General features: G+C 39.8%; 1 protein-coding gene across 1 annotated transcript in view; it reads right to left on the bottom strand.

Annotated features, from left to right (window-relative positions):
• Positions 1-5,380: 5,380 nt before the first annotated feature.
• The window catches only part of nck2a (NCK adaptor protein 2a), a 34,570-nt gene continuing 24,455 nt past the window's right edge, over positions 5,381-15,495 (bottom strand). The window contains exons 2-4 of the mRNA XM_062431591.1: positions 15,127-15,368; positions 6,801-7,579; positions 5,381-5,759 (exon numbers count right to left, since the gene is read on the bottom strand). Coding sequence (XP_062287575.1) covers positions 5,565-5,759; positions 6,801-7,579; positions 15,127-15,352 — 1,200 coding nt within the window. The 5' untranslated portion in view covers positions 15,353-15,368 and the 3' untranslated portion in view covers positions 5,381-5,564. The remainder of the gene's footprint in view (positions 5,760-6,800; positions 7,580-15,126; positions 15,369-15,495) is intronic.

Below are 15,495 nucleotides of genomic sequence, written 5' to 3'. Positions count from 1 at the left end.
CGGTTGTAGTGTTTTAGTAATCCCCCTCATACAGAAAGACAAAGAAAAACATATATAACATCCTTACTGTTGGCAGCTCAGTGCCATTCCAGCTGAGGCAGATGGCAGTTTAATCATGACTGACACAGACTCAAACACTACTGTCAGGGGACATCAAACCCCAGCCAGGCTCTAAATCACACCAGCTGACAGATTCAATATGTACAGGCTAACAAATGCAGGAACTTTTGGTAATTACGGGATTTTGCATGCTGTTGTATAACAAATAGTTCATCATCATCAATTTAATGTAAGTGAAAGCAACAAAACCACAAAGTGAAAAACACACCTGTCTTGCATTGTATTTTCTACTTGATAAAACCATACCCACTAAGACATTAATGTGTAATCAGTATTCTGATTTTGTAGATTGTTCAGGTCATTCTGACAACATTAAACAAGGCTGGTGTGAGTTTGTCAAGTTTCGCAAAAGAACTTCAATCTGGTAAGCCTTTTGATATACCGTAAAAATACAGTACAGTGTGTGATTGCTGAACCTCTAAGAGTACAATATAATCAATCATTAGAAGAATCAATTTTACCTTGTGAATGAAATGAAGTCTAAATCAATGCAATTTTCAAAAAAGGAAACAAATCATTGGCAGGAAACTAAAGGCCAATTAGACTTATTTATCAATTAGTGGTATGGATTTATATCTGGAAGACTGACTACACTTCAGCTTGTCATGTTTCTTGATAAGTGGTCAGCCGCTTTGGATGGAAGAGTCACTTAAATATATATGGGCTTCCAAAAAGCATTTGACAAAGTTCTTCATTAAAGACTACTGTCAAAATTAAGATCCCATTGCATAGACAACAGACTGGATACAGGATTTTTTTCAAATAGGAAACAGTAAATGCCAATTCATGCTGGAAACCAGTGACCTATGGAGTTTCAGGGATCTGTGCTGGGCCCTGTACTTGTTTTTTTATCATCTTTATAAACGATTAGATGATTTACCAAGCGTGATACAATCTACATATCTTTTTGTGGATGACACAATTATATAGACACTGACATAGTCCATTTGCAAAAGGATCTCAATTGCATAAGGTAATTGGTGTGATTGGTGGTTATTCAGATTAAAGCCAGAAAAATGCAAACATTTACACACTGGGAAATCAAATGATAACAGGTAATTATACAGTTGGAGAACTACAATTATCAACTCTGTTAGACATGAGACATAGAGGACATCAGTGAGGTCTGTAAGCTCTTTCACAGAATATATGATTTCTCAGCTGAGCCTCTCATCCACTTTTGGAATAGGGTTAGGGTTAGGGTTAATAATTAGGGAATAGGTGTGATTTAGGAGGAAACTCCTTAAAATACTTCTTTTAAGGAGTCTTTCTCTGAAAAGAGAAAAATCAAGCCTCTAGTGGATGTACTGCAGACTCTTTCAGTTCCCCCCTTTAAAAAATAGATGGATACATTCTGGTCATCAAAGGATATTTTGTATAATTATAAAGCTGCTTTTTGATTATTTGTGAAATTACTTTATTTTAAATGTATATTTTGGTATTGTTTTGTTGTATGGTTTGTTTGTCGTAGTTGTAGAGTCTGGTATGGAAGATCTATATCCTGTGTCAGAAAAGTATCAATAAATTCAATAGATAAATGCAAAACTGTCCAGTACCAGAACAAACTGCTTGCAAATTAGGTCTGCTCATGGTATCAAATAATGTTAAACTTACATTGAACCTGATTTAAACTTGTTATCTACAAGCCTAATGATCATTCCTTGTAGGGGGTTTCCACTGACAACAGGATTTGCATCATGACACAGTACAGCCTCTACACTTGTATTAAAAAGGATACATTCTTTGGACAAGAAAAATGACTATGCTTTTGATACTGTTTGACTACTGCATTTACTAAAGAAATGTCACCATCTTTGTATGGATGATCATGCCCAGAGCTGATTCATGCAAATGTGTCTGATAAAACAGATGATCCGTACTGATGATCCCACATTCAATTATTTTAATAACCAGTGGGTTAAACACAAGGTTCTCTGCTTGGTTCCTTATTATTTACATTCTACATAAAAATATTATTACTCCAGTACTGACTTACTGTATCAAGCAACATCTAGATTACAATCTGCTAATTTTCTTCAGACGTCATTGTAGAACCTCAAACTTGTACTGCATGCTGAAAAGAGGAAATTGTCAGGAACACATATCTAACCTCTTACATATCTTACATCTTCCTTCCATCCATACACACAATGGTACTGAAACTGAAGCAGTTCAATCTTTTAAATTTGGTTACATAGTAGTCTGAATTTTAAAGCTCATGTGGCACATAATCTGATAATAAAAATGGGTTTCTTAATATATAATATAATGCATGTTTCTCTTGAGAACACCACTGTGCCATCGACCATCATGTCTGTGTTTGATTATAGAGATATCATGCTGCTCATTCCACCTTAAAACAACTTGACAGTTTACTTTTGGGACCTTTACTTGGAGATAAATATCATACTCAACACTGTTTTTTATCAGCACAGCTTTATTAAAACCACAGTTCATAACTCTTAACACCCAACAAGTAAAAGAAAATTTAACTTTGAACTTCTTTTGTACTTTGCACTATATACATGGAATGGACTAAGGAGGATATTGAAACCTCTCCCTTTGGATAAATTTTAAACCCTTTTTAAAGATGTTAGTGTTTATTTTGGATACTGCTTGATATGTGCTTTTGTGTGTGACTGGCTGTGTTCTACAGACGACAAAATGAAAGGAAAAACCAATGTAAAGTGTCTTAGTAAGGTTTTGGCCCATCACCTTGATGGCTATATATGTTTTGTTTTTATTTGCAGTGACCCTCTCCCACTAAGGGGACAAGTGGACCCAAACCATGCCAGAAAAATGTCCCCCCACAGCATAACATAGCCAACAGATTCCCTCACTGTAGGGGTCAAGCATTCAGACCTGTAACGGTTTTCCCTTTACTTTGTCACCTGTCTGCATTTCTCTTGCTGTATTCATGTCTCTCTTGCAAAGGATATCTTGATCTCAGTGTGATTGAATAAATAAAAGATGAGAGGTACAAAAAAGATGATCTCATCAATATCATTCAGAGTATTACCCTGTTTTAGTCAAACTTTAATGATGTAAACAACATTAAAATAAAACATTACCTGAGTGATAGCTGGTTCCAGTGCTGTGTTTTTAATTTTTGTACTTGGACAACCATTCGTTTACATTTGGACAACATATTGTGAAGCTGTAGCTCAGGTGGTGGAGCGTGTCAACCATTAAATGTTGGATTGGTCGTTCAATCTCTGGCTCCCTCTGTCCACATATCAAGGTGCTCTTGAATGAAACAGTGATCCACTATATTCATGATTTGCTTGTACATAAGGACAAAACATCTTCCAAATGCCTCATTATCTATTCCTCCCAGGCTGTTTATACCACCTTCAACATGCAATCATTGTGTTTGGGTCTTCTAGCACTATTTGTACTGCGCTGGAGGTGTAAAAGCATTTCTTTTTTTAAAGCAACAACCAGTGGAAGACTAAAAATGACAACCAATCATGCATTCGACTCATGCTGTTTTAATATTCTTCAAAACTTTTTATTGAACAAAAGTATTTCAATTCTCATCACGTTGTCGGCGATACAGTACCATAGTTTGATCTTAACGATTCATTTATGCACCTCATCTTATTCTGAATATATACATACAGTGGAGACAAGAATTAAATAACAATGCTCAATAACATTCAGATATATCATATAAAAGCTGAGGACCCCATGATCAACACTTCCATTGGTAAACGAATGAACATAGAAAAAGAAATAAACGTAAAAGTAAGTGTTTGGTAGGACTAGAATTTTTTTCTATTATAAACCAGATGACAGTATATTTGGTGTCTTGACGGTGACAAGATGAATATCAATAATACCAGCTGTTGCCTCTCAATTGTTGGGCTATTTTTGTTTTTAACATTATTATTATATTTGTTGTTGATATTTTATTCAGGATTTATGAATGTAGAAACATAGAGCTTACGGTTGCCCCTCCTTTGTTGATTTGTTATTGGGGTCTCAGTTGTCATTGAGTTTTTATAGGTTTTCGTGTATGATGAGACTTTTCCTGCAAACTTCTTTGTATTCACAAAATTCACAAAGATATATTTTTCCTTGAAAAATACTCGATCAGAAGAGGTACTGTTTTATAATGGCATTCATTTGCAGGAGCTGGAGGAGATCAAGTGTAGTTACTCAAAAGTGTTACCAAAATGTTTTGTTTCTTTAATTATTCTTCTTCAGTCAGTATCTTCATGTAGCTACAGACACATACTGGAGAACAGACAAGAAACCTGTTCAATGTGACACAATATAAAGCATGAGCATAGAGCTATGAATGAATGCCAAGTTTAGTGAGTGCAGTGCAGACCTGGAGCCAGTAGTATGGGTACAGGGTGGCACATTTGGTTACATTGATAAACATTCAAACTTTACAGGAAATCAGAGGTCTCCCCTATTGCATTAACACTCCCCACTGCCATTCAGAAAACATTACAATTAGTACTGTAACCAGCTTTTTAACAATATCACTAATGATGAATGGGTTTGTGGAGATGAAAACATGGCGGAGTTTAATAAAAGTGAAACACAAAAGTTTAAATGGGGAGAGAAATCAAGTAGAGCAATGGTGAAAATCAGGAGAAAAAAAGGCAAGAGAGTGATTGTGGTCACTTTGTGAAGTCATTGAATGAAAGAGCAATGATTGATACCACCCAAAAGGAATTTAAATTAGTAAAAAAAAAAAAAAAATCAACTCAAGAAAAAAAAATGTAGACATCTTTTAAAAAATAAATGAACAAAACAAAATAAAACAATGGCTAACAATTTGACAGGGCAACACTAGAGTAAGGTCCCTCAAAGGTTCGAGTCTTCTTTGAACTGTTAAACATTTTGTCCTCCTGTGTGGATTAAGAGCAATGGTGTAACCTACAATGTGCATGGTAGTAAATGGACATTATGTATGACATCAGAAGGAGAGCTTAACCCCCAACAAGGCCTCAGGCATTCTGTTAGCGGCAGATGTGGTCACTGCAAATGTTAGCACATCCAAGACAGAGGGGCTTAGTATGCATTGTGCTGTACACGAAGGATGTGGCGCGATATTTGCTGACAGTGCATGCTGTCTCGGGGTTAACTGCTTGGTTGTAGAGCTAGAAAGAATTTCACCTAATCACCACTGGAGGGCGACAGATAAAACTTGACTGTAGTACAGATGCCATAGCGAGAGGGTCCACAGCTAAGGCTTGGATTAAGACAGTTAGGGAGTGGCATTTTTATTATGTGTGTGTATAGTGTGTGTGTATAGTGTGTATGAGAGAGAGAGAGAGAGAGAGAGAGAGAGAGAGAGAGAGAGAGAGAGAGCAAGAGAGAGCGAGAGTGTGTGTGTTAGTGTGTGTGTGTGTGTGTGTGTGTGTGTGTGTGTGTGTGTGTGTGTGCATGTGTGAGAGAGATCCAGTGTAAGTGTGAGGATGTGTGAATCACAGCAGCGCTTTGACCAGGTACAACTTCTCTCCATGTTCGCTGGTGAAAATGGGGGCTTTCTTGTAGTGCTCCAGTAGTTCATCCATGGAGCTAAACCTGCGCTGGCCGATACAGTACACACCCTCTGTCAGCTGCACTTTAAAGTGCTTATTCTTACCCACAGCCTTCAGAGACACCGAGAAATCACTGGGCTGAAAGACAAAGAGGGAGAGAGTTGTTGCAACCGTTAGAAATAGAGAAACATGCAGCAGGTGGCAGTATATTCTCACATATCAAGATCTGGGTTAATTTTTCAAACTGCTACATGTGAAGAAAGAAAAGTAAAAATCTGTTTCACTTCTTCTCTCAAGCTAAGGAATTAAACCAATTTAAAAAATAATGCAGATAGCTCCAGAGGTCTTTCAAGTTGCTTAAGATATTCTAAATGGCTGCAGCAAAGAAACATGCAACATGTTTGACTGTAAATAACATTGGTTATGATAACAAAAATGCTACTTGAAGCAATATAAATAATAAGGCATACGTTGTAAGTTTCTAGTTCAAAATTATGTTGCACTTTTTGGTGGATTTATGTTGTTTGCAGTCATTTTCCATTCAACTTCACTGTCTCCTCTTGTGACTGTAGTTCTAAATGGACTTCTTTATGCATTTTCTCTGATGAAATCCACTTACTAGTAGCAAAATGTCCTTCCTGCTCCAGTTTAGTTTTCTTTTTGTTTCTATTATGGCCAAATTGTGATTATTTCATCATGGTTTATTAATGTACATTATTTATACACATTAATTGGTACTATACTCATGTCTGTACAGTAAATGTGAAATTAATTAGAGAGTGGTCTTATTCAGCAAGAAAGCTAGTAAGTGTATTTCCAAAAATGTCAAACTATTCCTTTAAATATTTCACACAAATAAATGTAACATCACTGTGAAGATTTTGAAGAGTGATTAATCTAACAGATGCAGGTTGCATCCCTGTGTCTGATATTTATTTTCTGAGCATACGTGTGAATTATGATGTGACTTGAGAGCTGCTGCTCATACTAGTATGCAGGATGTTTCTTGATGTTTTTTAAAGCATTCAAATTTACAATATAATTCTTATGTTTTATGAATATGGGTTCAGAACAAGCCATGCCAGAACTCATACACATTTGGACCTCTATTTCCAGACTTTCTCCCAGCCTCTCTCATGCTCTTAATAGTCTGTCATGACTTCCACTGCACAGACTCACCGATGACTCGCTGTCTCGTATGAGGAAGTCACCCTCCTCTCCCCTCTCATTGAGTATGCTTTCGGCCTGGTGCCTGGTGATGTTGCCGTAGTACCAGTCTCTCCCAGCGAACTTCCCTGAGCGTGCCGGTACCACTAAGCGGTTCTGCGGGGAGCTCGACATGGTAGAGTGCAGGCCGGGCCGCTCGTCCAGCACCATCACATAATTTTTAGGTACCAGGCCCACCATGCCAAGCGAGTTCTTACACCTCCACCACTCTGGGTCATTCTCTGGCTTCTCCACCACCTCCATGACCTCTCCCTTCTCAAAGTTCAGCTCCTCCTCGGTCACAGAGCTGAAGGGGTAGAGTGTTTGAACCAGATGGAGCACTTCACCACGGCCACCGGCACGCCCGTTGGCCAACAAAGTCCCTTGAGAGCCTCCTTGGTAACCCAGTGAAGAATCTCCCTCCCCTCTGTCATCTGCTCCTCCCATCTCCTCCTGGACGTAATTGGAGGGAAACCAGCCCACACGGCCTGCCTGGCTGCCCCGCCACCAACCATCGCTGCACTTCTCCATCACGATGACCCTGGAGCCCTTCACCAAGGTGAGCTCGTCTTCCCTCTCTGGTGTGTAGGCAAACTTGACCACAGCAGGGATGTTGAGGTCGTAGATTCTCTCCGCGGCTCCTCCTCCTCCCATCCCTCCGCCCCCGCTGCCATTGGAAGGATATTCTGTGTCTGAGCTCGGAGTTGGGGAAGCATCGCGGGCGCTTGTCTTCCTCTTAGTTTTTCCCAAACCTGCAACAAGAACAGAAACAGAAGAGAATGATGAAGACATGGCAAACCTGTTAGCAGCCACATAACTTTTAACACATCCAGCAGATATGGAGTAACATGAGCATTCATTTGGAATCATATTAGTGTCCATTTGACGAATGCAAGTCTAATATTTACTCTTTTTTAAAAATCTCTGGTCTTTTATTCACCAGCTAGTCACTAACTTTGTCTTTCTGATGTGTGGTGCTGGTCATTTTGTGTACAGCAGGTTTACTGAAGCTGTTTTGCTAACGCCGTGAACACATCGAAGAGCGGTGACCGTTTACCTTTCATTTCTGTGTGTGCCGCAGTAATAAACTACCAATGTGAACCAAAAGCATGGCTGACATATTTGATGTTGTCTAAAGTGAGATATGTTGCCAAAAACTTTTTTCAATGGAAAAGGAATTCTTCTAAATAATATTCTTGATTAGAGCTTTTTTGCACCACTGAGAGACACGTCGCTCTTTCTGTTGCTCTGGTTGAGTTGAGGAGTAAAAGGTGCTGCTCTGCCCGTCTGTGCATCACAGACCCGGGAGTGATCATGATGTCACCTATCTGCCAGCCATAAACAGCCTGTTTCATCACTTGCGTGTCTGAGGTGGGTATTGAATTTGAAGCAGAAAAATTATCCAAATATTGACCCACATGCAACTATAAGATCTCAGTTTAAAACTCACTAGTCACACTGAGCAGACGGGAGATCTCTGTCCATACAGCTTCTGTTTTCTGCATCTCTAAACTGTACAACACGTTGCTGTATAGTAGTCTATGTGATGTGCAGAAACAGTCACAATTGTTAAATGTGTTTCAGGCGGGAATACATTTATCGAAATATACTTCGACACCTCAGACGACTGTGTATTGATTGGCTGCAGGTTTTCTCTCCACTCCACACTTCGCCGAACTATTTTCAACTTTTTCTTTTGCACGCATTTTGCTGAAGAGCAGCGGGAAGCTGAAGAGATGAGTGATAATTCTCTGTAGATTAGGGTTAGCAGGAAACTAATTGAGGCTGCAAGCTCCACTCATAGGCCCTCAGAAGCAAAGGATAGAGGATATCCTATGAGAGAGCTCAGTGGTGAAGGACAGATTGATACTCTTGATAATAGAATTAATACCAAGGTTAAGATTTTCTCATACCCAAAGAAATGAAAGCACTCCTTTCTATTTGGTATTCCGTCGACACGCAAAGATACACATCTATTCTAATGAAAAGGCTGAAAATAGATGATGCAGACAGTGTAGGGAAACTGGAGCAGGCACCGTGGGCTTGATAATGACAGGCACATCCAGGATCAAAGTTAGCTCCTGTCATACCTGTCTCTGACTTTTCCATTCATGTACTTTCAAAGATGCTTCTTTAAACATGCGTTTCCACTCTTCAATGAGACCCTAAGTTTCTAAAGTCTCTCAGTTGAACAGAACCAAGAAGTCCTCCTCTTCAACTTCATGTTCAAATAATAATGACACAGCATATTGTTGACAACGTTTAAACCGCTCACTTGTCAGTTGAAGCTTTTGTCAGTATATACTCATGTGTGCCACTAATAGCTGAAGTGAGTTTCTTGATAGCTAATCACCCAGTTTATGCCACAGAGCCTGCTGAAATGCCACAGAAATGTCATGGCTGAAGAGTACATTTACATTGTTTGGAAAACTGTTGGGTTCACACAGAGTAGCATGAAACTTGTTGGCAGAGAGAGGAGGAGGAGGAGGAAGAGAGCTGAGAAGAGAGACGAGAGGTCCCTTGGCAGCTGTTTCTCACACACATTGTAGAGCGAGCACATCAGAGGCCACAGCTGACAAAAACGCAAAGAAGGAGGATGAGACAGGAATAACAAGCAGATCATGTTTATGGATAGCAGTGTGTATCCTACATGTCTGATAGCTCTGTGTGTGTGTGTGTGTGTGTGTGTGTGTGTGTGTGTGTGTGTGTGTGTGTGTGTGTGTGTGTGTGTGTGTGTGTGTGTGTGTGTGTGTGTGTGTGTGTGATTATTCTGTGTCTCCTGGCTATAAGCTGAAAAAGTTTGACTCTTTGGCATACTTCAGGTCAGGGTTGAACAAATGTTCAAAATGTTATCGAAATCTCAATATGACCTACTGCAATTTTCAAACCGCAGGAGGCACAATATTTGTTTTTAAAACGAAAAATACCATTTTAAACTAATTACTGTTGTGCTACAGAGATGACCTGTCCAACACATCATACTCTACAGATTTAAGAAGACGTCTTCCTCTGGAACAGATCCCACAAAAATCACACATCATTTTAATGTTTTTCAGTGAAAATCAGAGCTTAAAAAAATGTTCATTCTGTCTAATATTGCGAATCATATCGTAACTACAATATCAGTCAAAAAATTGCAATTAGATATTTTTTTCAAAATCCTTCAGCCCTACATCAGGTGGTCCTTTAGGAAAAATAAAATAGACTGTCGTTGCCATGGCGTAGCAAGCAGTCACATGCAAGAAAGCAGCAAACACACGCTCCCCTGAGCTAAGTGAAAGCACTTTAACACACACACACACACACACACAAACACAAACACACACACACACACACACACACACACACACACACACACACACACACACACACACACACACACACACACACACACACACACACACACACGTAGATAGACATGCAACTTTCTACTTCACTCATTTCCACTTCAAGAGACTGGCCTGCTGGTTAGAGCAGCGGCAGGCTATATTCTCTCCTCCCACACATTCACTCCAAACTTTCACCTACCTCCTCATCTTGTGGAATGGAGACTAGAGTTTCAAGCCCAGAGGATTTCAACTCAGAAGGAAGTGAGCTGATGAGAGCCTCCGTGTCTGCAAGTTGCAGCATATTGCTTCATGCCATGTCTTACGGTGGAGGGTTACTGCGTTAGATGAGACCACACAATACCACACCACCCACAGGCACATGGAAGTGTGTGCAGGGATGAAAAAGCACAACTTGGCCCTCAAATGAAGCGTAAGTACTGTGTCAACGAGTGATGTGACTTAAAAGAGGGCTTTAAGTAACCCTTTCAGTGATGCTGCATTCTCAGTTTTCCACCAGTGTTTACGGTCCTAATGCACATCTTTGTGTAAAACCAATAAAACCTACCAAAAAGCTTGAGGGGACAAATGGAAATATTTGTCAGTGGGACCAGTATTTGCATTGGAATAAAAAAAGGGGTCAAATGAATTGCCCTCCAATGGATTATTAAAGTTGTCTTGAATCTTGAATCTCTTCAGCTGCATCGTTGACGGATAGGTTAATGTTTCAAACCTGTCTTAAAACAACAGTCAGGTGTCAACATAAACACTGAAACAGGTTTTGCTCGCTGTAATCGCTCCCCCTGTTCATACTGAATGAGTCACAAGTTTGCACAGCCTTTTTTTGCAAAAATGCATTTAAAAGATGATGTGAAGCTTATACGAGTGTTCATCAGTCATGTCAAGTGGATATCTCCCACATTTACAGTCTTTTTAACATCAAATTCCCTCCTTTTGTTTCCTTGTTGAGCTGCGGTGGAAGCATAGTAACAAAAAAGGGACTTTGGCACTAAAAAGACTATTTATATTATTATTATTATTATTATTATTATTATTATTTTATTGATTACTTTGGTCGGCTGAAGCTTCAAAATAGCCTTTAATTGCTAAACGTTTACTACATTTTTGCACAGAAGTAAGCTTGTAGATTTTGGCATCACTCACAGTGCATTATGAAGGGATCTTCTAATGGTCAACATGAACAGGAGAAATGATTACAGCACCTTTATCAGATCAAACTTTGATTTGTACAGTAATTTTTTATGACCCATTACCTGCAAAATCAATTACATTCTTGCAGCAGCATCAGCATGTTGGCGTTTAACTCCCTAACAGGGCTGGGTTTATAAAACTGATTCTCTGATTCAAATTTGAATGATCCAACATCAATTCATAGAATCCTGAGATCCATGAGACCTTTAACCCTGTTTAGTCTCGTGTGGCCAGCCTTTGGTTCACCTCACGCAGAAAGATATGGCCACATGAGAGACTAGTGAACCTCAGTTAGCAGTTAACATTCAACTAAAGAGTACTTTGAAAGTAAGGACGCAGCAAACTCAGAAGATTCATACATCTGCATTAGAAGATATGGAAGATATTTTTTGCAGTGTGGACAGTGCACGTCTTGAAGTATGATAACTCATAAGGTTAGCCGTCAGTCTGGAGCAGCAGCACAAGTCACCACAATGTCACCAGCTGATCAGTAAGAGTCTTGACTAACACCAGACATCACACCAACCTAGATTTTGTAGTTGAATTATTCATCATAGGCTAGTGTTCTGTTAGCTAAAAGAAATCTACAGTTAACCAGGTTAACTAAAAGTAATAACACACTTGTGTCTACATGTTGTGTACCATCTCTACACCACACCCTCTGCACTAAAGAAAGCACTTGTACTATTTTTATCTGGAACCTAAATACTCACAGACCGTAGAGACTGTAGAGTTGCATGATATTGTGTTGACTGCTGTAGTGTGTTGGTCATGTTAAATAAGAAACACATTAATGTAACATGTTAGAGGGTTCTTTGGGCGATTTACAGCATTACTTCTCCAAGAGTCTCTTTCATATCCAAGCAAAACTGATATTATAACTAAAATATCCCCAAACTAATCAATATTGAATTGAATTGGTAATCAAATTGAAATCAGTAGCGTCCAAACTATTCCAGGGCCATCCTCTTGCAGCGTGTTTGTACAGGAAACAATTTTATTTTGCCTAAGACTTACTGTGTGGACAATGGACAAATGGACTGCAGCTATGTAATGATTTTCATGTGAGGAGAAGACAAACCACTTCACACACCTCACATTCGCCTACGCACACTTGTACACTGATGCTGGCAGAGAGGCCACACAAAAACTCAGGTGGACAAAAATTTCACACAGTACCAATAAGTGCCGGCCTGATTCAAACACTGAGTGGGACCTTTGCTGAATTTTTTAAGCCATTACTGATTTTTCTCCATGTGAGAGAAAACTGGGGCACAAAGTAGCACGCTGCCATTCAATTCTGCCTGGATGGATGTCGATGATACAACTGCATTAAATCACAGTAACTGAGGAGAAAAGTGGAGATAACAGTAATCATGGACTATCTGCAAAGGTCCATAATAACAATGTGGACTCACCGAGGAGCTGAGAGGGAAGAAAAAAAGCAAGGCGATAAAAATGGGATGAAGTAATCCGGCTCTCAGCCAATCATATCTCTATTTAAGTGTGTGAATAAGTTCCATTAGCCCCTGGCCTCACCTATTGCTCATCGCCTCATCAAGAAAATGTTCTTGCACTATTGGATGTGCTCAGGCTTTTAACAGTAGAGATACTGGCTGGAAGCAAACTACTTAGGACTGAAATGGAACTAGGCCATAATGTTGTAGTCGATATGTAACAGTCGGGGACAGACAAGTAATCTATCATTCCAGCACAGCCATTTAGGCCGCTGATTTCGCAACTAATCAATCTACTGATCATAGAAAAGCAGAGGACTACAGTGACAGAGCCTGAAGAGAGAGGGGCTGATGGGAGCAGTATTGGTGACAGGGAGTGAGGAGGGGGATGAATGTTCTTTCTTTGCACAATGAGCCCTGGTCAGGGTGACGGTGGCAGGCTGTGCCACGCTGGCCCACATAAAGCTGCAGAGTTTCCCTGAGGGCTGGTATCCACAGAGCTGAGAGGAATAAGCACATGAGACCAGACTCCCTTCATCTCTCTGTCTATTCTCTCCTCATCGCCTCCCCTCCACCACCACAGTTACTATTTTTTATAACAACACGCTTCTTGATTATTCTGTCCTGTTAGAAATTCCTCCAGATGTTTCTATTTTCTCCTCATCTGCTTCCCTCGACCGACGTGATAAAAAGTGGTGAGTCAAGCTAGAACTGTCAAAACTGATTAATTTCCTGCCTTGAGAAAGTAGATCATTTTTACCCTAATTCCTTTCTTCTTGACCTGAACTGTATACCAACACATCCCAGTTTAGCAGCCATCCATAAATGATGCCACTTCATTCAGTCAAGGCTGCTTCCTGCTGAGGCATCTGCATTCTGTGACTGCAGACTGGCAGCGGCTCAGATGGTGATTAGGGGAATTTTATCTTCAACTCTCAAATTCCCAATTATAAAAATAAATTAGATCAGATGAAGTTGGGAAGCCTAATATCTTTTAGGAACTGGTTATGAGCTCATCGGTCTTGCTATCAGTCATAATAAATAAAACCAATTTTACGATGCCTGAGAGACTTAACCATGTGTGTTTTGAAGCAGCAGTTTAAGGCGCAGAGGGGACGGTTTCTCCCCGACAACTGTAACAAAGAGTGCTTCGTTAAATATTAAATCAATCTAAAAATACCAACACACAAGATAATTGCTCACTGACATATGGGAGAGCTTACAGTATGCTACTGGCAAGCTCTGATTTTACGCACAACTGATTTGGTTTCATGCACAAGATGATGTGTATAAACTAAGCTATGTCCAAACAGGTGGCCTGGTTACACTGAGACTAAGTGTTACAACATGCACAACAAAGGCTTGGGTCGCCCCTGGAGTGAATAATATGTTTGGAAATTGATCACAATGGTATAAAGTTATATAACATACAACAACAAATGAATACATAATAAGAGGTGATCTTGACGGTTAAATACTCAATGCTGTGGACGTACTTCAGTCTTACTCAGAATGTGCAGAGATGTTCAGCACTAGTGTACAAAATGAACTCTGAATCTTAATAAATTGTTCTATTAAATGTATGAACAAGTCTGCCAATTGTTAAACAAGAATATAATGTAGTTTCTACCTTTATCATAACTAACATGTTGGTCTCATTTTTCTAGACAACTGTGATGAGAAAAAAAAGACACTGGGCTGTTGTGCACTGTGTACTTAAAGATGAAGGATGAACCTTTATAAATGACACTTATGAAAGTCATGTCTTTAATGCATTATAACTTTCATTTTCGCAGACCCCTAATTATGTTTTATAGCTTGCTGCAAAGGAACTAAAACTACCCTTTTATGTTACAAGTTGCCACTTAGTAAAAAGTCTGAGTAACTCTGGAGCTGTATCCTCTTATGCTATATACACCTCAAGTCCATCTCATAAGTTGGCTACACACAGTCTCATATATTTCACTCATGGCTGGGGACTGGGAGACAGTGTGCTGACAGTTGAGAGCAACGGCCAACTCAAAAAGATCCCTGGAGTGCACAGTGTCAGCCCCCAGCAAGGACAGATACCCAGCGAGGGATTGATTCTACTTCTGAGGAGATTCGGGCAGGAACACACATGCATGCACACAAACTGACCACTGTTTATGAGCATGTCTTATCTGCACTACCAGGGAGCAGAAAATATTGAAAAGGAAGTGCAGAAATGTTCCACTTTTACTGAAATTAATCTACTGACAGTGACAACTTATACACACAAGCAACCTTTAACTTTTAAGTTGAGTGAAACTAAATTCTCCTTACCCAGCGTGTCTTTGATGTTCTTCACCAGCGAACCTTTCTTCAGGCTGTTCTTGCGCTCAACATAGTTTGATGGCACGTAACCCGTTTGGTTGGAACCATTGCGGACACGCCACCAGGTCTTTGAGTCGTCCAGGAGGTAGAGACGCTCGTTTTTACGGATGTCAAGTTCCTGGTCCTGCTGGGCCGTGTAGTCCCACTTGGCTACAACAATCACCTCCTCTGTCATCTTTCATGGAGTCCCCCTGTGGAGAAAAAGAGTGCTGGGTTGAGCTAAGCGGTCATACACCTTTAATATTTTCACACAGACGAATACAGCAACTTCAGTATCATTATTAGCGCAGTAGCAATTTGTCACAAGATTAAGAAATA

The sequence above is a fragment of the Scomber scombrus genome, chromosome 13, assembly GCF_963691925.1.
Source record: "Scomber scombrus chromosome 13, fScoSco1.1, whole genome shotgun sequence".
Taxonomy (NCBI): Eukaryota; Metazoa; Chordata; class Actinopteri; order Scombriformes; family Scombridae; genus Scomber; species Scomber scombrus.
This window is presented reverse-complemented; position numbering and strand designations above follow the sequence as displayed.